The 27,136-nt window shown below is 49.7% G+C and overlaps 1 protein-coding gene across 1 annotated transcript; it reads left to right on the top strand.

Moving 5' to 3' along the window:
- On the top strand, positions 1 to 26,576 carry LOC130197309 (protein crumbs homolog 2-like). The gene is made up of 13 exons (XM_056419915.1): positions 1 to 203; positions 3,151 to 3,846; positions 4,062 to 4,257; positions 9,114 to 9,253; positions 9,500 to 9,685; positions 9,795 to 9,908; positions 13,966 to 14,922; positions 15,427 to 15,968; positions 16,915 to 17,080; positions 18,398 to 19,259; positions 23,224 to 23,340; positions 23,619 to 23,745; positions 24,409 to 26,576. The coding sequence occupies exons 1-13, from the start codon at positions 134 to 136 to the stop codon at positions 24,628 to 24,630; spliced, it is 4,395 nt and encodes a 1,464-aa protein (XP_056275890.1). The 5' UTR covers positions 1 to 133; the 3' UTR covers positions 24,631 to 26,576.
- The last annotated feature ends 560 nt before the right edge of the window (positions 26,577 to 27,136 follow it).

The raw sequence follows: 27,136 nt of genomic DNA, 5'->3' as shown, positions 1-27,136 counted from the left end.
GACGTTGGAGCAGCCTGGATGGAGCGCTGCACTGACTGGAGGGAGAACCCTAGTGTCTGGAGAACTTGATGGAGAACCCTAGTGTCTGGAGAACCCTACAGTGACCGGTTCCTCGGCGTGCGGTTCTACCGCCATGGAGTTTAGGAAAGTCTGGTCCAGGTACCGGAGGACGGTGCTGGTCCCCATGATGATGGTCAAACTGGGTAAGACTCCGGCACGTGTGTGTGTGTGTGTGTGTGTGAGTCAGAGTGTGTGTGTGTGTGTGTGTGTGAGTGAGTGTGTGTGTGTGAGTGAGTGATTGTGTATGTGTGTGTGTGTGTTGCTGCAAGGTGGGAACTCTAAGGCACTTTTTAAGGGGAAAAACAACTATTTATAATTCCATATCACAGTCTGACATGATCTAAGTGTGTGTGTGTGTGTGTGTGTGTGTGTGTGTGTGTGTGGGGGGGGGTCGTTGGTTGACCCCCACAACCTCATGAAACCCCGTTGACCCATTTTCTTTCCCCCCGCAAACCTTCATGTGTGTGAAGCGTCTGAAGCTGTTTTTTTAACGTCGGCCGACGGGCCGCTGTGATTGGCCGAGGGCTGGCGGCATTGTGGAGGATCGCCATGGCGACCGGCTGAGCGTCCGGCTGCTCGGCCTCACAGCTTTTCTTTTTTTGTTGTTGTCTCTGCTCTGAATGGAAGGAGTGATGTGGTGTGTTCAAGGAGCTGGGAGAGAGCGCGGAACTCTGAGCTCTGAAGGGTTTGAAGTGAAAAGACAGGAACGCCAACAGGAAGTAGAGAAAGTAGAAAAAACACACGGAACATGAAGGTGGCATCTAGAACCCAACATGGTTCTTAGAGGGACGCCATAGGAGAACCATTTCTGGTTCCACACAGAACCTTTCAAACCAGGGTTCTCTAAAGAACCGTTTCCTTAAGGAGTTCTTCAAAGAACCCATAAAGGTGCCTCAAATGAAAAGAATGGTTTTCCTGTAGGTGATGGTTCTCCGTAGAACCACAAAGCCTCTTAAAGAACCCTTTAGGAACCATTATTTTTCTGTGTGTAGCTTTACACCAACGCACTGGAAGTGAGCTGCTGGTCTGAGGTCTTCTATACAACCAGAGGAGTCGCCCCCTGGTGGTCAGGAGAGAGAATCTCTCGGTCTGTTCACACTGAGATGAACAGATTGTTCCTCTTTTAAATAGTTTGAAGTGATTTTAGAGTTCCAAAGCTGCCGCGGTGTGAGGCCTCTCTGAGGAGGCGTGACGTAACGACCTTTCCTCGGAGGCTCTGCTCTGCGTCACCGTCGAGCCGAGAGGTGCCGGTACCACTCAGTGCCAGGACTCCGTCGGGCCGTAACCATGATCTATGAAGTGCCCGGTGGCGGGGGAGGGGCTGTTATCAGCTCCCTGGAATGTGTGACGGGTCGATGGGGCGAGCAGTGAGGAGACCCCCACGGGGAGATTACAGCCGGGTCTGAGTCCAGCATCACGACGGAGCCGTGGAGCGGGACACGGCGGCTCAGGAAGATTCAACCAGAGTTCATTTGGACGTGTAAACATACGTCGAGAAGTGTTTCATGTGTTCACAGCCAGAGGAACACGTCTACAGGAACACCTACAGAGCTGTGAATGCAGCAAATCCCTCAATCTGCCATTGTTCACCGAATCCTGCAGGAGGTGTTGATTGAGCCAGGTGTGGCGGTGCAGGTGTGGCGGTGCAGGTGTGGCGGTGCAGGTGTGGCGGTGCAGGTGTTCTGATGGCTCCTTATCTCAAGCTCCGCTGTGAGCTCTTTTTCACAAGTGTAACTTCCTCTGTCTTTCACCACCTCCCTCTGTCGCCTCTGTCCTTCTCCTTCTCTCCTTCTCGTGAAGAGAAAAAAAGACATTGAAGACAGCACACTAGCAACATGTATGTACAATATAAACAACAACAACAACAACAACAACAACAACAGAGTTAGTGCAGAAATGTGAGATATTCAGAGATAAAACATTGTCAACATTAAGCAAAGGTATTTATTGGTGACCTTTGACCTGAACTCAGGGGGTCGACGTGGAGTCTGGAGTGATGTCACTTGCTACGCTTCGGTTGGTTGATCCACACCGGACAACAACAACATGCTAGCATTGAGCTAGGTGTGACAGTGTAAACATCAGCTTCTGTTAACCCTTCGCGGGTCTGTTCACCAGAACAGAGGAAGAACAGCTGTTCAGCAGGAGTGAGAGACGTGAGGAGGAAGAGGAAGGTGATCACAGGGGGATGTGAGAGCTGGAGGTGTTGCAGGGACGACACACATTGTTACCGGGAGGGTTTTGGTTCACATTGTTGACGCTTTTATCCAAACATGGGAAAACCAGCCCCCTGTTAAGAGACACAGGCAGGTGAAGGTCATGTAAAGGTCATGTGGTTCCTCTCCCTCAGGGAAATATTCTTTATTATGTTTTCATTCGTGTATAATTACCTGGAACTATGAACTGTGGTGTTTAAATTAGTTTGGGGTGGGGTGGGTGGGGGGGGGGGGGGGTATGCAGTTGGTTATATCTGCAACTACACCAGTCAACAAAGCACTGGCCCTTTAACTAAACTGCCTACACTGGCCCTTTAAGTAGAAACCATAAACTGGCCCTATAAATAAACACCCTACACTGGCCCTTTAAGTAAACACCCTACACTGGCCCTTTAAGTAAACACCCTACACTGGCCCTTTAAGTAAACACCCTACACTGGCCCTTTAAGTAGACACCATACACTGGCCCTTTAAGTAGACACCATACACTGGCCCTTTAAGTAAACACCCTACACTGGCCCTTTAAGTAGACACCCTACACTGGCCCTTTAAGTAGACACCCTACACTGGCCCTTTAAGTAGACACCATACACTGGCCCTTTAAGTAAACACCCTACACTGGCCCTTTAAGTAGACACCCTACACTGGCCCTTTAAGTAGACACCATACACTGGCCCTTTAAGTAAACACCCTACACTGGCCCTTTAAGTAGACACCCTACACTGGCCCTTTAAGTAGACACCCTCCACCGGCCCTTTAAGTAGACACCCTCCACCGGCCCTTTAAGTAGACACCATACACTGGCCCTGTGTCTCGTCATGTGAGAGACAGACCGTGTGGCCCAGGTCTCTGATGGTCGTGGCTCCTCCTCCAGGCCTCCTGTGCGCCGCCTCAGCAGACGCCTGCTCGTCGTCTCCCTGCAGCAACAACGCTACCTGTGTGGACCACCTGAGCGACTACGCCTGCCTCTGCCCCAGAGGACCCGTCTGGTACGCGGGCAAGAACTGCGACCAGCTGTACGACGCCTGCATCACGGCGCCGTGCGCCAACTGCACCGGCGAGCCGGGGACGGACCGGTTCAGCTGCCGCTGCCCGGACGGCCTCACGGGGCTCAACTGCACCGAGGACGTCGACCGGTGCCAGAGCGCCCCATGTGAGGGGGTCCGCTCCAACTGCGTCAACGCCGTCCACGGATACTCCTGCCGCTGCCCCCCGGGGCTGGGGGGGGCCGACTGTCAGAGGAACGTCACCACCTGTTCGGAGCTGGCATGCCAGAACGCCGCCACCTGCGTGGACGTCCCCGACCTGGGGCCGCGGTGCCGGTGTGCCGCCGGGTTCCAGGGCAGGAGCTGCGAGGAGGACGTGGACGAGTGCCGCTCGCAGCCCTGTCAGAACGGAGCCATCTGTCAAGACGGGCTGGACGCCTACCAGTGCTTCTGCGTGCCGGGGTTCCAAGGCTCCCACTGCGACCTGGACATCAACGAGTGCGCCTCCAGACCCTGTCAGCACAACGGCACCTGTCTGGATGAGGTGGACCACTACCGGTGTGACTGCGCTGCAGGCTTCAAAGGTGAGTCAGGGTTTACTGAGTCAGGGTTGAGATTGTCTGGGACATGGAAAATCTCATCAAGGGTTTCAGAGGTTCTTCATAGTGGATCTGGAGAACAGAACCCAAGGCCCTGGTCCCCCATGGGTTAAAAGTCCTTTTATGAACAGAGGTCGCTCTGTGCTGAGATGATTAGGTCTAAGTCCTTGGCCCGCCGCCATGTCCTCTCTGCCCTGCAGGGGTTAATTGCGAGGTGGAGATCGACGAGTGCAAGGCGCGTCCCTGCCAGAACGGCGGCGCCTGCCGAGACCACGTCGCCGCGTACACCTGCGAGTGCCTGGCCGGCTTCCAGGGCCAGGACTGCCAGGTCAACGTCGACGAATGTGCCAGCGGCCCCTGTTTGAATGAAGGCCGGTGCAGAGACGGGGTCAACAGGTAGGGTCACACACATATACCTGGTCATAGACTAGAGGAAGAAAGAACACCTGGTGGTAGACTAGAGGAAGACAGAACACCTGGTGGTAGACTAGAGGAAGAAAGAGAACACCTGGTGGTAGACTAGAGGAAGACAGAACACCTGGTGGTAGACTCGAGGAAGAAAGAGAACACCTGGTGGTAGACTAGAGGAAGAAAGAACACCTGGTGGTAGACTAGAGGAAGACAGAACACCTGGTGGTAGACTAGAGGAAGACAGAACACCTGGTGGTAGACTAGAGGAAGACAGAACACCTGGTGGTAGACTAGAGGAAGAAAGAACACCTGGTGGTAGACTAGAGGAAGACAGAACACCTGGTGGTAGACTAGAGGAAGAAAGAACACCTGGTGGTAGACTAGAGGAAGAAAGAACACCTGGTGGTAGACGAGAGGAAGACAGAACACCTGGTGGTAGACTAGAGGAAGACAGAACACCTGGTGGTAGACTAGAGGAAGACAGAACACCTGGTGGTAGACTAGAGGAAGAAAGAACACCTGGTGGTAGACTAGAGGAAGAAAGAGAACACCTGGTGGTAGACTAGAGGAAGACAGAACACCTGGTGGTAGACTAGAGGAAGAAAGAACACCTGGTGGTAGACTAGAGGAAGAAAGAGAACACCTGGTGGTAGACTAGAGGAAGACAGAACACCTGGTGGTAGACTAGAGGAAGACAGAACACCTGGTGGTAGACTAGAGGAAGAAAGAACACCTGGTGGTAGACTAGAGGAAGACAGAACACCTGGTGGTAGACTAGAGGAAGACAGAACACCTGGTGGTAGACTAGAGGAAGAAAGAACACCTGGTGGTAGACGAGAGGAAGACAGAACACCTGGTGGTAGACTAGAGGAAGACAGAACACCTGGTGGTAGACGAGAGGAAGAAAGAGAACACCTGGTGGTAGACTAGAGGAAGAAAGAACACCTGGTGGTAGACGAGAGGAAGAAAGAGAACACCTGGTGGTAGACTAGAGGAAGACAGAACACCTGGTGGTAGACTAGAGGAAGACAGAACACCTGGTGGTAGACGAGAGGAAGACAGAACACCTGGTGGTAGACTAGAGGAAGACAGAACACCTGGTGGTAGACTAGAGGAAGAAAGAAAACCTGGTGGTAGACTAGAGGAAGAAAGAACACCTGGTGGTAGACTAGAGGAAGAAAGAGAACACCTGGTGGTAGACTAGAGGAAGACAGAACACCTGGTGGTAGACTAGAGGAAGAAAGAACACCTGGTGGTAGACTAGAGGAAGACAGAACACCTGGTGGTAGACTCGAGGAAGAAAGAACACCTGGTGGTAGACTAGAGGAAGACAGAACACCTGGTGGTAGACTAGAGGAAGACAGAACACCTGGTGGTAGACTAGAGGAAGAAAGAACACCTGGTGGTAGACTAGAGGAAGAAAGAGAACACCTGGTGGTAGACTAGAGGAAGACAGAACACCTGGTGGTAGACTAGAGGAAGAAAGAACACCTGGTGGTAGACTAGAGGAAGACAGAACACCTGGTGGTAGACTAGAGGAAGAAAGAACACCTGGTGGTAGACGAGAGGAAGACAGAACACCTGGTGGTAGACTAGAGGAAGACAGAACACCTGGTGGTAGACTAGAGGAAGAAAGAACACCTGGTGGTAGACTAGAGGAAGAAAGAACACCTGGTGGTAGACTAGAGGAAGAAAGAACACCTGGTGGTAGACTAGAGGAAGACAGAACACCTGGTGGTAGACTAGAGGAAGAAAGAACACCTGGTGGTAGACTAGAGGAAGACAGAACACCTGGTGGTAGACTAGAGGAAGAAAGAACACCTGGTGGTAGACTAGAGGAAGACAGAACACCTGGTGGTAGACTAGAGGAAGACAGAACACCTGGTGGTAGACTAGAGGAAGAAAGAACACCTGGTGGTAGACTAGAGGAAGAAAGAGAACACCTGGTGGTAGACTAGAGGAAGACAGAACACCTGGTGGTAGACTAGAGGAAGAAAGAACACCTGGTGGTAGACTAGAGGAAGACAGAACACCTGGTGGTAGACTAGAGGAAGAAAGAACACCTGGTGGTAGACTAGAGGAAGACAGAACACCTGGTGGTAGACTAGAGGAAGAAAGAACACCTGGTGGTAGACTAGAGGAAGACAGAACACCTGGTGGTAGACTAGAGGAAGAAAGAACACCTGGTGGTAGACTAGAGGAAGACAGAACACCTGGTGGTAGACTAGAGGAAGAAAGAACACCTGGTGGTAGACTAGAGGAAGACAGAACACCTGGTGGTAGACTAGAGGAAGACAGAACACCTGGTGGTAGACTAGAGGAAGAAAGAACACCTGGTGGTAGACTAGAGGAAGAAAGAACACCTGGTGGTAGACTAGAGGAAGACAGAACACCTGGTGGTAGACTAGAGGAAGAAAGAGAACACCTGGTGGTAGACTAGAGGAAGACAGAACACCTGGTGGTAGACTAGAGGAAGACAGAACACCTGGTGGCAGACTAGAGGAAGAAAGAGAACACCTGGTGGTAGACTCGAGGAAGAAAGAGAACACCTGGTGGTAGACTAGAGGAAGACAGAAGACCTGGTGGTAGACTAGAGGAAGAAAGAACACCTGGTGGTAGACTAGAGGAAGACAGAACACCTGGTGGTAGACTAGAGGAAGACAGAAGACCTGGTGGTAGACTAGAGGAAGAAAGAACACCTGGTCATAGACTAGAGGAAGAAAGAACACCTGGTGGTAGACTAGAGGAAGAAAGAACACCTGGTGGTAGACTAGAGGAAGAAAGAACACCTGGTGGTAGACTAGAGGAAGAAAGAGAACACCTGGTGGTAGACTAGAGGACGACAGAACACCTGGTGGTAGACTAGAGGAAGAAAGAACACCTGGTGGTAGACTAGAGGAAGACAGAACACCTGTTGGTAGACTAGAGGAAGAAAGAACACCTGGTGGTAGACTAGAGGAAGACAGAAGACCTGGTGGTAGACTAGAGGAAGAAAGAACACCTGGTGATAGACTAGAGGAAGACAGAACACCTGGTGGTAGACTAGAGGAAGAAAGAACACCTGGTGGTAGACTAGAGGAAGACAGAACACCTGGTGGTAGACTAGAGGAAGAAAGAACACCTGGTGGTAGACTAGAGGAAGACAGAACACCTGGTGGTAGACTAGAGGAAGAAAGAACACCTGGTGGTAGACTAGAGGAAGACAGAACACCTGGTGGTAGACTAGAGGAAGACAGAACACCTGGTGGTAGACTAGAGGAAGAAAGAACACCTGGTGGTAGACTAGAGGAAGAAAGAACACCTGGTGGTAGACTAGAGGAAGACAGAACACCTGGTGGTAGACTAGAGGAAGACAGAACACCTGGTGGTAGACTAGAGGAAGACAGAACACCTGGTGGTAGACTAGAGGAAGAAAGAACACCTGGTGGTAGACTAGAGGAAGACAGAACACCTGGTGGTAGACTAGAGGAAGACAGAACACCTGGTGGTAGACTAGAGGAAGACAGAACACCTGGTGGTAGACTAGAGGAAGACAGAACACCTGGTGGTAGACTAGAGGAAGACAGAACACCTGGTGGTAGACTAGAGGAAGAAAGAACACCTGGTGGTAGACTAGAGGAAGAAAGAACACCTGGTGGTAGACTAGAGGAAGAAAGAACACCTGGTGGTAGACTAGAGGAAGAAAGAACACCTGGTGGTAGACTAGAGGAAGAAAGAACACCTGGTGGTAGACTAGAGGAAGACAGAACACCTGGTGGTAGACTAGAGGAAGACAGAACACCTGGTGGTAGACTAGAGGAAGACAGAACACCTGGTGGTAGACTAGAGGAAGAAAGAACACCTGGTGGTAGACTAGAGGAAGACAGAACACCTGGTGGTAGACTAGAGGAAGAAAGAACACCTGGTGGTAGACTAGAGGAAGACAGAACACCTGGTGGTAGACTAGAGGAAGACAGAACACCTGGTGGTAGACTAGAGGAAGACAGAACACCTGGTGGTAGACTAGAGGAAGAAAGAACACCTGGTGGTAGACTAGAGGAAGAAAGAACACCTGGTGGTAGACTAGAGGAAGACAGAACACCTGGTGGTAGACTAGAGGAAGACAGAACACCTGGTGGTAGACTAGAGGAAGACAGAACACCTGGTGGTAGACTAGAGGAAGACAGAACACCTGGTGGTAGACTAGAGGAAGACAGAACACCTGGTGGTAGACTAGAGGAAGACAGAACACCTGGTGGTAGACTAGAGGAAGACAGAACACCTGGTGGTAGACTAGAGGAAGACAGAACACCTGGTGGTAGACTAGAGGAAGACAGAAGACCTGGTGGTAGACTAGAGGAAGAAAGAACACCTGGTGGTAGACTAGAGGAAGACAGAACACCTGGTGGTAGACTAGAGGAAGACAGAACACCTGGTGGTAGACTAGAGGAAGACAGAACACCTGGTGGTAGACTAGAGGAAGACAGAACACCTGGTGTTAGACTAGAGGAAGAAAGAGAACACCTGGTGGTAGACTAGAGGAAGACAGAACACCTGGTGGTAGACTAGAGGAAGACAGAACACCTGGTGGTAGACTAGAGGATGTGGTGATGTTGTACACTTAGGAACAAGACAAGTGATTTCAAGTAGTCCATAAACCAGGAGATCCTAGTGGTCAATTTAAAAACTGTTTCTATAAGATTCTATCATGTTTTAATCCTCAAACACAGACTGACTTTTGACTTGATCATTATTTCCCTTTTCAACTCGTTGTTCCTCCTTTGTCCCGCAGTTCCATTTGTAGCCACAGTGGCGCTGTTCCGAACTCGTAAGTATTCACTGTGCTACCCTTTGTCCTCCAGCTACCAGTGTGACTGCGAGGCCACCGGCTTCGTGGGCGACCACTGTGAGGAGGATATCCCTGAATGTGCCTCCGACCCCTGCCAGCATGGAGCCACCTGCCTGGAGGGGATCAACCGGTACCAGTGCCTCTGCTGGCCAGGTACACCACCCACTGCCCCGTTCTTTAGCCATCACAGCAGTCTCCTGAAGGCTCTTTAACATCATTCACCCATTCACACCCATGGGAGTGGTGCAGGTCAGAAGCAACTAACACCATAGGTACAGGTACGGGAGCATCTTGGGGTTATTTGCCTTGCCAAGGACACACTGACTTGGACTAGCACATCTAGCTCTGTACCTGTGGCCATGTGAGTCTTTATGGCCTTTTATTGGTGCTTCTGTCCAGGTTACGAGGGAGAGAACTGCCAGCTGGACGTGGATGAGTGTGGCCCGCGGCCCTGTGACCACGGCGGTCAGTGCTTCCAGCGCTCGGACGTCCTGAACTACGGGACGCTGCCCGAACTCCGGGGAGACATCTTCAGCTACGAAGAGGCCGCCGGCTTCATCTGCCGCTGTCTGCCAGGATTCACCGGTAAGCCGGTTAGAAGCCGCGCTGTGTCCGGTGTCCGGCCTCACCGAGTCTTAATGAGGTCATGTGATCTCATTAAGGTCGTTAACATTAATGTGTTTCCCGCTGGCAGGAGACAGCTGCTCCGTCAACGTGGACGAGTGTGCGTCTGCTCCGTGTCAGCACGGCGGCAGCTGTGAGGACCGGGTCAGCTCTTATCGGTGTGTGTGTCCAGGCGGCTTCACAGGTAGGACCTCTTCTGGCCCTCAGGCCTTATCTTAGAAACACAAGGGAGCTGCTCTTCCTCCAGAGACACCCGGGGAGGAGTGACCTCAGGGCCGCTGTCCAGGCGGTCAGATCCGTATCGTGATGAATGAGGAGCAGCGTGAATATTAAATCACACCCCTGTGTGTGGGGCGCGTTCATGGACAAGAGAAGCAGAGTCGAGCGGCGGGAAAACACAAACAGAGTGCTTCAGGGATGACGCACACAAGAATCTCCCTTTAAATACTTTAATATATATTTATATTGATAAATATATATATTTATTTATAAATATAAATATATATATATATTTGTCAATTTATATTACATACTTTAAAACTACCTCTGTGCATCAGAAATATATTTGTGAACCTTATTTTTTATAAGTGTATTATACTTCTACATCTTTAAACACCAATAACTCTTTTTAGTTTACACTGACACATATTTAGTTGGAGAGAGTCATTTAAAGATGAATCCTAAAGCACCTGTGAGAGAACTCTTTGACATTAAAGGTGTAAAGCTAGCTGCTAACAGTGAGCAGCAGCCCTCCTTCAAATGAACATTTAGCCTTTTTAAGATCATTTATCTCTGGAACAAGACGCTGACATGTTTCTGAAGGTGTTTGTTCGACCTAAAGTTATTATTATTCGTTTATTGCAGACATATAGATTAAACATCAGTGAATCAGATAAATTATGAAAATCAGCACGCTACATTCAAATTCCACTGACATCTGTACTTTATTCTGTCGTTGTATGTTGTGGACATGATTAGATTAAACATTGAGCCAGCTCTCTTACAGTCATAACACATTATATTCATCATTGTTTGTGTGTAAGAAGAAGTTCCCCGTGGAGAACAAGACTAAATGTCCTCAGGAGACAGTCAGGTCCCCATAAAGGGTTAATCCTCCTCCCGCTGATCACTCCTGGCGGTCAGCAGAGGTCTGAACTCCTCATTAGAGGAGATCTGTCCCTGCATTGCTCAAAACAGGAGCAACAGCACCAAAAACTGACCTTGAAATGCATAATTTAGACGTGAGGACCCAGACGACTGAGAGGCTAACGTCATGATGTCACGATGTAATCGGCTAACGCTATCGAGCCACGGCGGAGGAGGGTGGGCGGGGCCACAGGGCATCTGGTCCGGAGGGGCAGAACACTGCAAAGCCAATAACAGGTGCCATATGCCAGGCGTCCACCGTGGGTATTAAATGGGGGTCTCCTATGATATTTGTCAGTGGTGGAGGGGAGTTTACAGGAAAGCTGCTTAGGAGCCGAATTAAAGCCCGATGAAGAAAGAAGAGGATGAAAAACCTTGTGGGCAAAAGAAGGACCTTCTTCCACATGACCTGCACTTGATGAAAGAGGAAAACTCCATGTGGTTCAAAAACATCCGGTTAACTGTGTGCATGAGGGGGTCTTTCTTTGTGCATCAGGGGGTCTTCACTGTAACCGACTGTGAGATGTGAACCCTCCACCTTGTAACCGGGCTTCTAGTTGAAGCCAAGGCAGGATATTATGATTAAAATGTCTGAGTTTGAGTTATTAGTTTGATCGCTACGTGGCTCATCACTTCATCTGCAACAGGTGTTTGCTTTTAAAGCTTAAAAACAGTATAGGATCTATTACAATTGTAAGGGGTATTCTTTATCTTCTGATCTTTATTTTTGTACATTGGGCACATATTGAGGGAACTTAATATACCCCAAAACTCACTAAATCAGGTTCAGGTGAAAATAGACGAATGACATGGACCTCAAAATTTGGCTTTAAAAATTGCTCTCCAGCGCCCCCTCAAAGTTTGACAGGCGACGCCCCTCACCCAGAATGTCCGATCGACTTGAAATGTTTCACACATGTCTACTTGGACCTGCTCTACAAAAAAGCCTCTCAGACTTCTTAGCTCCGTCGACTTAGATTTTCGGCCATTTTGAATTTTGTGAAAAACACATAATTGGCCAGTTTTCCTACATGCTGGGTCTGATTCACACCAAACCTTCTGTAGATCATGACGAAGCTACATCACCTGGTATTTATTAAATGTTTTTAGATATCTCCTTGTGTTAAGATTATATGGCCCAATGAATCTCTTAGGGGCGTGTCTTGTTTTTTGATGCTCATAACTTCTACAGTATTGGGACTAATCAATCCAAACTTGCAGTATATGTGCAGATACCATCTTTTAACAGGCACAATTAATCTCATACAATTTGACAAATAGGGGGCACTAAAATAATTCCCCAAATCTGTTCTTTTTTTTTTGCTTGAATTTTTTGCCGTTATACATTTACAGATTTCTCCCACTAAACTTCTCAGATCAATTTCACTCTTATTAAAAGACAATCTAAAGGCTTTAAAGATGAATACCCAGGTGAATGGTGACTTTTCATTAAACTTTAGTTGTCAAAACGTGGACCCCAATGAACACCCACATTCTGTGCATTGTTATGTTATAGACTTACTTAAACTGATCAAGTCCTTCCAAAAGTAATCATGCATGATGCCAGTCAAGGCCTGGACACATTGACATGAAGAAACATTCAAATTTGTCACTAAAGAAAATAAAATGACAAGTTTTAGACCATAATGTTTTCTACTTAGACCGTAATGTTATCTCCTAAAGCAGAGAGCTTGTTCAATTGATCAGCGGCACAACATGATAACCATGCGCCCGGTGACCCAGAGACCCGTGTTCACTTCCAAGCCAGGATAATTTTTTTTCTTTATACATGTGTCAAATTGAACAGACTCTTGGAACCTCACTGATTTCCTCAAATCTTAGGGTTAGGGTTAGGGCTTGTCGATATACTCAGGTCGTGCTTGTTACAAGTCACGACCTGAGTATATCGACAAGCCTATTTTCACTCAGTCGAAGCGCCACCGAATGGCGAAAGAAAATCAGCGTTACATACATGACAGATGATTAAACGGCCGACCGGTAGGGCTTGCGTCCTCCGCCAACTTTTCAACTGTCATCTAATAATAGTGTTACATACATTTATTAAAATGGTCTTAGAATCCGTTCAGATACAAGTCTGCCCATTGGCGATACATCTGTTGAGATGAGATCAGACCCAAAGGAGGAAGAGACTGACCAGCTGTAAACGGCTCCATGTATCGTCCAGCCTGAAGCCTTGAACCTGCAGCACCTCCTGCAGGTCCGTCGGAGCAGCTCCTGCTCCTAGAGGGCATCCACATGCCAGCCCCCGGAGCAGGGAGGGGGAGCAGCAGCGCCGCATTCCTCTTGTCAAACACCGACGGGAGCCAGCTGGAGGCTCAGCGCCGACGGGGGAGGAGCAGGGAGTGTGACGGAGGGAGGAAGTCAGGGAGGACTGGAGGAGGGAAGTAAAGAAAAGGTGGGCACGGCCGCCTTTTAATCACTTCTGCCTACGAGAGAGAGAGAGAGAGAGGCTGGTGGTGTCACTGTGTCCTCACACTGTGAGCTGGTGGTGGGCTCGGTGCATCATGGGGGGAAGCAGGTTGATGCTGCTGCTGCTGGGCTGCCGCGGTGGGCTCTGGGGGCTGACAGGTACAGTAGGGTTCGGCACTTTAATGCTACTCTCACAATAAAGTTGCACGCCGGCGTGTGAGGGCGGCGTCCTGCAGCACCGAGAGGACGGCCAGCTCAAGGGTTCCTCGGGTGAGGAGCGTTTGAAACGACTCGGTTGATGCTGCTGCCGAGGAACGAGTGGCAATGACTGCTGACACCAGGCGGGTCGACTGTGTGTGTGTGTGTGTGTGTGTCTAGCTGATGGAATCAGTCGGACAGACAGTGCACATCTTCTTCTTTAATCTTGAAATTCATGTTTCTTTGGGACAAATCATCAGGGATTGAACCTCCAACCCCCTGATTGAAAGACGGATCTGCTAACCACTGACCCACAGTGTATGTGTGCATGCTAAGCTCTGTATCTAATGATATCATGTAATATGTTGTGTTTTCCCTTCTCAATCCCCTGATTGAATAACCAGATTCATGCTAGCGCTAACCGAGTTGTGGCTGCTGGCGCTAACCGCGAGTCTCTCTCCATGCAGGCGTTCACTGCGAGGCGGACGTGAACGAGTGCGACAGCAATCCCTGCAATCAAGGCGCCACGTGCGAGGACGCTACCAACTCCTACAGGTGCCACTGCCCCGAGCCGGAGCCGGGCCGGGAGCCCTGGGGCGGGCCGGACTGCGACGTCCGCCTGGCGGGCTGCCGGCAGCACCGGTGTCGACTTGGCGCCGGTTGCGTCCCCGTGCTGACGGGCGACGGCGAGCACGGTTACACCTGCCTGTGTCCTCCGGGCTGGACCGGCAACCGCTGCAACACCTCCACCACCTTCTCCTTCAACTCCGAGGGCTACGTCCACATGCGGCTGCCCCTATCCGAGAACGGGACGCGACGGGAAACCGAGGTCCAGGACCGCGACGGGCTCCACATGCAGCTCCGGTTCCGGAGCACTCTGGACCACATGGTTCTGTACTACCGGGGCACCGCGGAGCACTTCGTCTCCCTGGAACTGGTCGGAGGCTCCCTTCATGCCAGGGTGAAGTCAGGGAAGGTCCTGCAGGTCACTTACCCCGCCCTAGTCAACGACGGTGAATGGTACCAGGCCACGGTGACCATGGATGTGAGGCTGGTTCTGGTGGTAAAAGGACCCGGCTGTGAGGAATACTGCTCTGTGAGGGACGAGGGCAACAACCATCTGGTCTTCCTCCAGCCCGGCTCCTTTCAACAGCTGTATGTCGGAGGGGCACCGCGGGAGTATTTACCCCAGACGTCCAGCGGAAGGGGGTTCGTCGGCTGCATGGAGGACCTTCGAGTGGACCACAAGCCGCTGCTCCCGCAGGACCTCATCCGGGAGGATCACCAGGGCCTGCAAGTAGGCTGCAGTAAACAGGATTGGTGTGTAGACGACCCGTGTGGGCAGCGCGGCCGGTGCGTGGACCTGTGGGTTCGTCCCGGCTGTCAGTGTCACCGGCCCTACCACGGAGAGCGCTGTGAGGAAGGTGAGCGTGTTTACGGGGAACCTCATTGGCTGGCGGGTGTTGATGGTTTGACTGGATCGAGTCATGTATGGCTACCAATCAGAGCTCGGGTCTCCAGGACTGTGAGCAGGAGGAGCTGCTTATGTGGGATGGATTCTGTTGGATCCCACACATCAACATGTACACACAGAACAATAAGGGTTCTTAAATGGTTCTTTAAAAGGCTTTGTGGTTCTACGAAGAACCATCATCGACTGAAGAACCATTCTTTCGTTTGAGGCACTCTTTAAGGAAATGGTTCTTTATAGAACCCTGGTTTGAAAGGTTCTTGGTGGAACCAGAAATGGTGTCTTACCATTTTTTAAGGTTCTTTAAGAGAATCTGAATCTGAGGAACACGAGGGTCTTAGAAACCCTGATATTTAACGTGCAACTTGAGATCTGCTTGAAGAATACCAACACACACCATCTGTGCTCGGGTCAGCGTGAGCTCGGATCCTGACGGCTTTGTGCTTGTCACCCTCAGAGTACCCGTCCTGGACCTTCGGTCACGAGAACACCACCAGCTACGTCGGCTTCAACATCACCGAGAGTCACGGGGACAACTTCACCCTCTCCTTCTTACTGCGCTCCCTCAAACACAGCGGCCTGCTCCTGCAGCTGCGCCGCGAGGGGAAGGCCTACCTGACGGTGTACCTGAAGGAGGGCACCGTGGCCGTCTACAGCCCTCACACCACCCTGCTGTTGGAGGCGCAGTCGGTCACCGACGGCAACAACAACCTGGTGGCTATAAAGGTGCGGTACGGCCACGTGGTCTTCCCCAAAGCGGGGAACCATCGCGCGTTGGGCAACGTGAGCGTGGAGGCGGGGGATGTGGCCTACGTGGGGGGGCTGCCTGCAGGCGAGAGGACCGACGCCTGGGGGGGAAACGTCAAGGGCTGCCTGCAGGACATCCGGCTGGACCACCGGCACCTGACCACGGAGGACCATCTGGAAGGGGGGGAGGTGTACCAGGCCGGCACCGAGGAGAACGTGCTGCGTGGATGCCAGAGTGATGACACGTGCAAGGTGACAGACATTGACTGACTATTAATACAGAGACATTACTCAGACCAATAGACACTCCCAATGATGAGAAGCCAAATGTGGGACATTTTAAACTAACTGTAGTCTGCTACTCCCGGCCCTGTAGCTCCGATCAAAGCTACGGTAACACTCATAGAGGGAAAGTCTACGCATGACTATGTGGAATCAGTCTGTGTGAATGAGGCAGTGGAAAGGTTTAACACTCTCACAAATCATATTAAAATATGTTAACATTCTCTCTGCAAAGTTTGACTTTGAACAAAGTGAAGCAGAACAAAGTTAGGAGGTTTTAGTCCAGAGCATTTAGGCGAGGTCTCCAAAGCGGCCATTTGGGCAAATTTAGATTTGAATGTTCTCATGTAACAAACCATATATTTCACGTCTATGTTACTCATGGTGTTCAATATATCCAAATAGAACATTTTACAACTCTTGAAGAAAGGGTTACTCCAGCAGGAGACCTGCAAGTGAGGCTTAAATGGACCCAATCTTAACACTGATGATGTCACCAACCTACTGCCATTACAATCAGCATGTCCTCCATTTTGATTAGTGATGGTTTACAATCAACTCAGCATTATTATGTGGAATCTGCATAATGTGTCGCATTATAAATAACTACGTCTTACCCTTTGACCCTGCAGAAGATGAGCTGTATAACAATTTGACTTGAGCTATGCTGGTTCCCACAGTGAGACTGATGCTGTATACCACCACTGTTAGCATGGTATGTTAGCGTTAGCGTAGAAGTCTATACCTCTAATGGACATTTAAAGCCAAGATCTTGCCATCTCTGGATGGATGTGCTGTATCGCCTCAACCCCACAACCGTTGATCTGGCTGTGAGTTCCTTTAATCTGTCGGTTAGTGCAGCTTCCACCACCGCTGTGGTCCTCTAATCCACCCGCCTGTGTGTGTCTGCGCACAGGGTCAGCCCTGTTCCAACGGCGGACGGTGTCGGGTTACCTGGAACGACTTCCAGTGCGACTGCTCCAGGAAATACTCTGGCCGGCTGTGTGAGACCCGTCTGTGGTGCGTGGCCAGCCCGTGTCCTGAAGGCGTGCGCTGCGTGGACCTGCAGGACGGCTACGAGTGTAAGTTAATCCTCTGACGGTGAGTATCGCCGTGTTGATCAAGTCGGGTTTGTTTGTGCAGCTCTTAACTTCTTAATTAGATTCACAGTCTTGTTTGGAGGGCCGTCTCAGGACGAGCCGCCAACTTCCGACCCCCAAGGGAACGACTCCTCAGGACCAGGGAGGGACTCCAGGACCTTCAGGTTGCTGAGAGGACGGATTATTCATTCAAGGAGCAGAAATAATGTTATCAATCCCAATAGTAATGCACAAAAAGATAGACTGAACCCCAAAATAGCCCCAAAACAAACTTCAGTGCAGGTCATTTGAGCCGAGACCAGGAACTAACACGGACCCGCCCGATATCCAGTGTGACACTCATTCACTACAGGGCTGGATTACACCAAAATAATCCTGATTCACCTCAGAAGGTCTTCTCTGACACAACTGACCGGAGAATCCACCACGGACAACAATAAACAATCTGTCGACAGATCCAGCATGTTACACAATCGTACCGGTGGAAATAAGATGTCAAATAAAACTCAGGGTGGTCTCGGTGGAGTGCAGGTCCACCGGGCCCCGTTCAGAACCCTTCACCTCTGGCTCTGTTACCAACAACAAACCCCGAGTATCTCTCTGGCTCCTCCCTCTTAAAGAGACAGACACGCAGACAGACCGGTCCTCTGCATGTCTTTCTTTTTTGCAGGTGGGACTTTTTTTCAAAATAAAAACACACATGCCAGATTTGAGTGATGTAGCATTATTAGTTAATATCTCTGAGTGCGCAGCTATCGAATGTTTAAATGAGTTGTATAGGATGCGTAAAATGAACATGGTCGACATCACAGGGTCTCTCCTCTCCTCCTTCCTCTGAAAATTGCATACCCAAACTAAAAAGGTTGTATCTCTGCAACCACCAGGGGGCTATTTTAATCATTTTTACATTTGTACCTTTTTAAACATCTGTATCTTTTGTTCAGATGTGTAGATATCAGTCTATATGTTACTGGGTAAGAGTGAATGAAGATGGCACACAGAAAAAATATAACAATGTCAGGTCCGAATTGAAAAAAAGCCCTTCCACCATGATTATATGTTTGGATTGAGGCAGTTGAAAGGTTTAAAACTCTCACAGATCATAATAAAATATGTGAACATTCTCTCTGAGAAGTTTGACTTTGAAAAAAGTGAAGCAGAACAAAGTTAGAGAGGTTGCCATTACAATCAGCATGCCCTCCATATTGATAAGTGATGGTGGCTATACAATCAACTCATTGATTGATTAGCGTCTAGAAGAGAATATTAACATCCACGTCTCATCTTCTCGTCACGCAGGTCTAACTGAAGCCATCTTCCAGGACAACGCTCTCCGGTACGTGGCCAACGGCTCGCTGCTGAGCCCGGTCACCAGCGTCACGCTGGACATCCGGACTCGAGACCGGGACGGGGTCTTGCTGCGCGCCGTCGGCCGAGCCGAGTTCTTCTACCTCGGCCTGCTCAACTCCTCCCTGCTGGTCAAGCTGGACAGCGGGGCGAGCGGCGAGCCGCTGGCCTTCACCAGCGACCGAGCCGTCGCAGACGGAGCCTGGCACCGCGTCCGGCTGGCCATGGCGGATCCCACGCGGCCGGCGTCCCGCTGGCGCCTCGCCATCGACGGGCAGAGCGTCGGCGGCAGCTTCGGCGTCGGAGGAAACCTGAACTTCCTCAACGACACCCAAATCCATCTGGCGGAGAAATACACTGGATGCATAGGGGAGGTGAGGGTGGGCGGAGTCTACCTGCCACTCACACATGTCCCAGAAGCCCCTCAGACGAGCCAGTTCTCCAGGCTGGGGGGCCACGAGCCAATCATAGGCTGCCAAGGAGCGCCGATGTGCGATGCCCAGCCCTGCCTCAACCGGGGGGCGTGCCAGGACCAGTTCAACCAGTTTAACTGCAGCTGCGCTGCCGGATGGGAGGGGGCACTGTGTGAGATGGAGGTGGACGAGTGTTCTTCAGGGCCCTGCGTCTACGGCACATGTAGAGACCTTCTGGCAGACTACCAGTGTGACTGCCAGCCCGGATACGCGGGGAGAGACTGCGAGGAGCAGCTGGACGACTGTGTGGAGTTCCCCTGTGAGAACGGAGGCGGCTGTGTGGAGGCGCTGGAGGCCCACAGCTGCTCATGCCCCACCGGCTACGTCGGCACACGCTGCCAGTGAGTCGACACGTTTCAGGCCATATTCATCACAATTACCATCCTGACGCCACTGTGCGTGATGATGAGAATACTCAATGAACCAAATGCTTTGTTTAGCATTCAGGGCTCAACTGGAAGGAATGTAATTGTCTGAAAATGAGAATGTATGTTTTTGTTGTCTTGGAAGTTTATCCCAACATGCAGAGTCCTCTTCACAGTGCTGGTGGTCTTGTTTCTACAGTAGTCCAGAACCAACACACCAAAAAGTGCCTCTAAATACTTTGCCTACATGCTTGGTCAACGAGAGAAGTTTCAGTTGGTTGCAATCTGCACCCTGAGCACTAGGTGGTGCCAAATCCTACAACCCGGCCCTTTAAATGCACGTTGTTGGACACACCATCCGTGTGATCCTGCCAATCTAGCAACACCTGACCCCAGTGATCCTCCCGATTACATTGACCTCTGCCCTACGCCCCCTAGTGGTGGGAGGTCCAACAAAACAAAAACAAACAAAATGTCTCTTTCACCATCTCCTGTTAAAGTTGATCTGGTGGACAGCAGCAGATAGAAGTCATGTTTACCTAAAGAATGCCAAAGTGGTCATCAGCTAGTGGCTAACTGTGGTCATCAGCTACCGGCTAACTGTGGTCATCAGCTACTGGCTCACTGTGGTCATCAGCTAGTGGCTCACTGTGGTCATCAGCTACTGGCTCACTGTGGTCATCAGCTAGTGGCTCACTGTGGTCATCAGCTACTGGCTAACTGTGGTCATCAGCTACCGGCTAACTGTGGTCATCAGCTACTGGCTCACTGTGGTCATCAGCTACTGGCTAACTGTGGTCATCAGCTAGTGGCTAACTGTGGTCATCAGCTACCGGCTAACTGTGGTCATCAGCTAGTGGCTCACTGTGGTCATCAGCTACTGGCTAACTGTGGTCATCAGCTACCGGCTAACTGTGGTCATCAGCTAGTGGCTCACTGTGGTCATCAGCTACTGGCTAACTGTGGTCATCAGCTACCGGCTAACTGTGGTCATCAGCTACTGGCTCACTGTGGTCATCAGCTAGTGGCTAACTGTGGTCATCAGCTAGTGGCTCACTGTGGTCATCAGCTAGTGGCTAACTGTGGTCATCAGCTAGTGGCTAACTGTGGTCATCAGCTAGTGGCTCACTGTGGTCATCAGCTAGTGGCTAACTGTGGTCATCAGCTACTGGCTCACTGTGGTCATCAGCTAGTGGCTAACTGTGGTCATCAGCTAGTGGCTCACTGTGGTCATCAGCTACCGGCTAACTGTGGTCATCAGCTACTGGCTCACTGTGGTCATCAGCTACTGGCTAACTGTGGTCATCAGCTAGTGGCTCACTGTGGTCATCAGCTAGTGGCTCACTGTGGTCATCAGCTAGTGGCTAACTGTGGTCATCAGCTAGTGGCTAACTGTGGTCATCAGCTAGTGGCTCACTGTGGTCATCAGCTAGTGGCTAACTGTGGTCATCAGCTAGTGGCTCACTGTGGTCATCAGCTAGTGGCTAACTGTGGTCATCAGCTAGTGGCTCACTGTGGTCATCAGCTACCGTCTAACTGTGGTCATCAGCTACTGGCTAACTGTGGTCATCAGCTAGTGGCTAACTGTGGTCATCAGCTAGTGGCTCACTGTGGTCATCAGCTAGTGGCTAACTGTGGTCATCAGCTACTGGCTCACTGTGGTCATCAGCTAGTGGCTCACTGTGGTCATCAGCTAGTGGCTAACTGTGGTCATCAGCTAGTGGCTAACTGTGGTCATCAGCTAGTGGTTCACTGTGGTCATCAGCTAGTGGCTAACTGTGGTCATCAGCTAGTGGCTAACTGTGGTCATCAGCTAGTGGCTCACTGTGGTCATCAGCTAGTGGCTCACTGTGGTCATCAGCTAGTGGCTCACTGTGGTCATCAGCTAGTGGCTAACTGTGGTCATCAGCTAGTGGCTAACTGTGGTCATCAGCTAGTGGCTCACTGTGGTCATCAGCTAGTGGCTAACTGTGGTCATCAGCTAGTGGCTCACTGTGGTCATCAGCTAGTGGCTAACTGTGGTCATCAGCTACCATCTAACTGTGGTCATCAGCTAGTGGCTAACTGTGGTCATCAGCTAGTGGCTAACTGTGGTCATCAGCTAGTGGCTAACTGTGGTCATCAGCTAGTGGCTAACTGTGGTCATCAGCTACTGGCTAACTGTGGTCATCAGCTACTGGCTCACTGTGGTCATCAGCTAGTGGCTCACTGTGGTCATCAGCTAGTGGCTCACTGTGGTCATCAGCTAGTGGCTCACTGTGGTCATCAGCTAGTGGCTAACTGTGGTCATCAGCTAGTGGCTAACTGTGGTCATCAGCTAGTGGCTAACTGTGGTCATCAGCTACCATCTAACTGTGGTCATCAGCTAGTGGCTAACTGTGGTCATCAGCTAGTGGCTCACTGTGGTCATCAGCTAGTGGCTCACTGTGGTCATCAGCTAGTGGCTCACTGTGGTCATCAGCTAGTGGCTCACTGTGGTCATCAGCTACTGGCTCACTGTGGTCATCAGCTAGTGGCTCACTGTGGTCATCAGCTAGTGGCTCACTGTGGTCATCAGCTAGTGGCTAACTGTGGTCATCAGCTAGTGGCTCACTGTGGTCATCAGCTACCGGCTAACTGTGGTCATCAGCTAGTGGCTCACTGTGGTCATCAGCTAGTGGCTCACTGTGGTCATCAGCTACTGGCTCACTGTGGTCATCAGCTAGTGGCTAACTGTGGTCATCAGCTAGTGGCTCACTGTGGTCATCAGCTACTGGCTAACTGTGGTCATCAGCTACCGGCTAACTGTGGTCATCAGCTAGTGGCTAACTGTGGTCATCAGCTAGTGGCTAACTGTGGTCATCAGCTACTGGCTAACTGTGGTCATCAGCTACTGGCTAACTGTGGTCATCAGCTAGTGGCTCACTGTGGTCATCAGCTAGTGGCTAACTGTGGTCATCAGCTAGTGGCTCACTGTGGTCATCAGCTACCGGCTAACTGTGGTCATCAGCTACTGGCTAACTGTGGTCATCAGCTAGTGGCTCACTGTGGTCATCAGCTACCGGCTAACTGTGGTCATCAGCTACTGGCTAACTGTGGTCATCAGCTAGTGGCTCACTGTGGTCATCAGCTAGTGGCTCACTGTGGTCATCAGCTACTGGCTAACTGTGGTCATCAGCTAGTGGCTCACTGTGGTCATCAGCTACTGGCTAACTGTGGTCATCAGCTACTGGCTAACTGTGGTCATCAGCTAGTGGCTCACTGTGGTCATCAGCTACTGGCTAACTGTGGTCATCAGCTAGTGGCTCACTGTGGTCATCAGCTACCGGCTAACTGTGGTCATCAGCTAGTGGCTCACTGTGGTCATCAGCTACTGGCTAACTGTGGTCATCAGCTACTGGCTAACTGTGGTCATCAGCTAGTGGCTCACTGTGGTCATCAGCTACTGGCTAACTGTGGTCATCAGCTAGTGGCTCACTGTGGTCATCAGCTAGTGGCTCACTGTGGTCATCAGCTACTGGCTAACTGTGGTCATCAGCTACTGGCTAACTGTGGTCATCAGCTAGTGGCTCACTGTGGTCATCAGCTACTGGCTAACTGTGGTCATCAGCTAGTGGCTCACTGTGGTCATCAGCTACTGGCTAACTGTGGTCATCAGCTACTGGCTAACTGTGGTCATCAGCTAGTGGCTCACTGTGGTCATCAGCTACTGGCTAACTGTGGTCATCAGCTAGTGGCTCACTGTGGTCATCAGCTAGTGGCTAACTGTGGTCATCAGCTAGTGGCTAACTGTGGTCATCAGCTACCGGCTAACTGTGGTCATCAGCTAGTGGCTAACTGTGGTCATCAGCTAGTGGCTCACTGTGGTCATCAGAAGTTCTTAGTTTCTAACTAAAGGTCACCTACATGTTGAGTTACCCAATCACACATTTGAGCTGAGTGAATACTGTGTGTCCACTAGGTGGCGTTTCCCTCCGGTGGCGTGCGATGCGCAGACAGAGTGTCGTCATGGAGGCGTCTGCATCGGTGGAGACTCTGGAGGCAACTGCACCTGCAAGCTGGGATACACCGGTGCCAGGTGAGACCTCACCACACACACACACACACACACACACACACACACACACACACACACACACACACACACACACACACACACACACACACACACACACACACACACACACACACACACACACACACACACACACACACACACACACACACACACCTGCTGCTCAGGGGAAAGTGTGTCTGAACCACATCCAAGCGTAAAGGTCAGGAGAGTGTGTGTGTGTGTGTGTGTGTGAGCTCTGTCAGTTGGCGTTGTGTTAAAACCCTTGTGATGTGTTTCAGGTGTGAGACAGAAATAGACGAGTGTGCGTCCGGCCCTTGTCTCCACGGGGCCACCTGTCTGGACCGACTCAACCACTTCCAGTGTGTGTGTGTGCCGGGTTTCAGCGGGTCATCGTGTGAGAGCCACGTGAGTCACTCACTTCCACACGATATGTGCTGAATTAGAACCTGTGTTGGGTTTATTAAGAGTTAAATAACCTTCGGCTGCCAAAGAACCAACAAGAATGTACAGAAAGTATGGTTTAATACACAAGGAATATCAAAATAGCATTATTATATTCAATTCAGTTTATTTTGTGTCCCCTAAAAACACAAATGTGTCTTCCCAGTCCGTCCACATAGGACATCCCTGTCTCAGGTTAATCCCATAATCACCTGTCCAGGTGTAAACTCTGTAAACTGGTCATATTTCTGCAGCGTTAGCATGAAACGTTGTTCCAACGCAAAAGGGAACCACGAGAACTTTTCAATTAAAACGGATCCATGAAAATCATTGAAATACAACTAAAGCTTTGTCTAACTCAAGGTGGACATTATTTAATTTAAATATAACAGCAAACACTGAATGAAACATGATGCCACAATAAAGAAAACGACTATAAACAACAGGAGTGTACGCACTTGTTAAGTGTGTAGGAAACACTGGAGCCCCCCAGGGTGCTGTGCTCGGCCCCCTCCTGTTTACACTGTACACTCATGACTTAACCACTGATTAAGCCATTATTATTAATATATTACAATGTTCTAAAGGAGCGATGGTCACATGGGATAACCTCCTGTCCTCTTGCAGAAAGAGGAGCGTAAGGAGGGCATCCCCTGGCTGGTGGTGACCATCCCCCTCATCACCCTGTGTGCGCTGCTGGCCATCCTGGTGGTGTTCTGCCTGGTCTTGACAGCCCGGAAGAAGCGCCAGTCGGAGGGCACCTACAGCCCCAGCTCTCAGGAGGTGGCCGGGGCCAGGCTGGAGATGGGCAGCGTCCTCAAGGTGCCCCCCGAGGAGAGGCTGATCTGAGGCCTGCAGCCCCACTGCCTCGCATCCCGTGGGTGTGTCGAAAGGGCAGAGAGAAGATCACACTGATTGCCTTCCTGACCTACGAAGAAGCCATGGAGGATAAGTCGATGACAGATCCTCCACCTGGGAGAAGTACTGACCTCCATGTCCGCCAGATGGACCGGTGAAGACCAGCGGCTGAGACAGAGCGTCTCTTGACGACTCCGGCTGAAAGGACGCTCTGACCCCGGACGCTCTGACCCTGAACTTCCTCTTGAACATAAAAGTCTTGAAGACAATCTCAAGCTTGAGACTTTAAAAAAGCCACGTGCGCTGAAAGCCTGACCCCTGTGGTCGTGAAGGCATCTCGTCACACAGGCGGAACCTCCCTGACGGAGTTGACCCTGCGGTAGACTAAAGGGCAAGTCATGGTTCAGCAAATCATTCAAGACCTTCCTCTGGCGATCCGGTTCTGCATGGCAGGAAAGGCATGAGCAGAACACGTCTGAAACCAATTCTGTCCAACTACAGAGTGTAATTTGAATATTAATTGCATAATACTATCAAGGCGGATTGTAGGGAGATCTTTTTAGAGATACACACTCATGGAACTCCTGGGTCCCTTGGTAACGCTCGTCCTTCATGACCTGATCACCGATTGGCTGATCTTGGCTCCTCCTTCCACAGTTCTTCTTTTTTTTATGGATGGGAAACAGCAATTGCAAAAAATCTACTGAAGAAAGAAGGAATGCGTTTTTGATTCAGACCTCACCGTCTCTTCTTGCTGAATCAGAATCATTGGATCTGGACCATATTTTCTGAAGCGCCTATGATTTCAGGTGCTTGATACATATATCTTCTTTCAATATGGATCAGTCTGAGAGGGAAGAGGACATCGACCTCTGCAGGAGTCAAACACTGTTATGGTATTGTCAATGTGCACTGGACAGGTAACCACTCTGCGGTCGCTTGTCAGGTGGAACAGTATTTAAAGTAAGAATCTTATTGGTACGGTCTCAAGGCTCAAGACCATTTAAAAAGGTATTTGCTTGAGAGTGAGCTGAGAATGTAAAGAGTGTAGGCAGGAGGTGGTTCACCTAGCTTAGCATACGACTCAGCTGTATTCTAGCTTTGAGATAAAGCTTCATAAATACTTATGAGACGGCCCATCTGGTGGACTGCCTGAAACCAGCAGGTGTAGACTGTTAGCTTATTTGCACTAGCTAAATGAAAGTCGGCTCACTTTGATGAAACTCTAAACGTAGGAACCAAAAACCTAAACACACTAAATACACAACATTTGTATAAAAGGCTTTAACTGTAGATGTAATAGTTGATTTACAGTATTGTGAACACATTTAGTGTTTACATGTACATTCTGGGTCCAGATGATGGTTCATTGAGTGAACAACACAAACAGGTTTTGGGTTTTCAAAGACGTGTCTCATGTTTTGGCAAAAAGTGTGTTTTGGGATTTCAAATGAATTTTAAATCAGATCACATCAATGAATGAGCTACATGAGTTAGCTATTCCAAGAACTGTGCTCCAATGTCTCAATGTCTCAATGTCTCTAATGTCTCAATGTCTCTTATGACTCCAATGTCTCAATGTCTCAATGTCTCTTATGACTCTAATGTCTCAATGTCTCTTATGACTCTAATGTCTCTAATGTCTCTAATGTCTCTTATGACTCTAATGTCTCTTATGTCTCATGTCTCTAATGTCTCTAATGTCTCATGTCTCATGTCTCTAATGTCTCTAATGTCTCAATGTCTCTTATGACTCTAATGTCTCAATGTCTCTTATGACTCTAATGTCTCTAATGTCTCATGTCTCTAATGTCTCATGTCTCTAATGTCTCTAATGTCTCAATGTCTCTTATGACTCTAATGTCTCAATGTCTCTTATGACTCTAATGTCTCATGTCTCTAATGTCTCATGTCTCTAATGTCTCTTATGACTCTAATGTCTCTAATGTCTCATGTCTCTAATGTCTCTAATGTCTCTTATGACTCTAATGTCTCTTATGACTCTAATGTCTCTCATGTCTCATGTCTCTATTGTCTCTAATGTCTCTATTGTCTCTAATGTCTCATGTCTCTTATGACTCTTATGTCTCTAATGTCTCTAATGTCTCATGTCTCTTATGTCTCTAATGTCTCTAATGTCTCTTATGACTCTAATGTCTCTAATGTCTCTTATGACTCTAATGTCTCTAATGTCTCTAATGTCTCTAATGTCTCTTATGACTCTAATGTCTTTAATGTCTCTTATGACTCTAATGTCTCTAATGTCTCTAATGTCTCTTATGTCTCTTATGTCTCTAATGTCTCTTATGTCTCTTATGACTCTAATGTCTCTAATGTCTCTTATGTCTCTAATGTCTCTAATGTCTCTTATGTCTCTTATGACTCTAATGTCTCTTATGTCTCTTATGACTCTAATGTCTCATGTCTCTAATGTCTCTAATGTCTCTTATGTCTCTTATGACTCTAATGTCTCTAATGTCTCATGTCTCTAATGTCT

Source organism: Pseudoliparis swirei, chromosome 7, assembly GCF_029220125.1.
Source record: "Pseudoliparis swirei isolate HS2019 ecotype Mariana Trench chromosome 7, NWPU_hadal_v1, whole genome shotgun sequence".
Classification (NCBI taxonomy): Eukaryota; Metazoa; Chordata; class Actinopteri; order Perciformes; family Liparidae; genus Pseudoliparis; species Pseudoliparis swirei.
Note: the sequence above shows the minus strand (reverse complement) of the source record. Positions and strands in the feature narration are given on the sequence as shown.

What these genes read in the sequence shown, in the direction of transcription:
- LOC130197309 (XM_056419915.1), top strand. Translation starts at nt 134, where the DNA reads ATGGAGTTTAGGAAAGTCTGGTCCAGGTACCGGAGGACGGTGCTGGTC. An exon ending in CTGTCTGCCAGGATTCACCG is followed by an intron (nt 9,686 to 9,794) that starts GTAAGCCGGTTA and finishes TCCCGCTGGCAG; the next exon opens with GAGACAGCTGCTCCGTCAAC. An exon ending in CGGAGAGCGCTGTGAGGAAG is followed by an intron (nt 14,923 to 15,426) that starts GTGAGCGTGTTT and finishes TGTCACCCTCAG; the next exon opens with AGTACCCGTCCTGGACCTTC.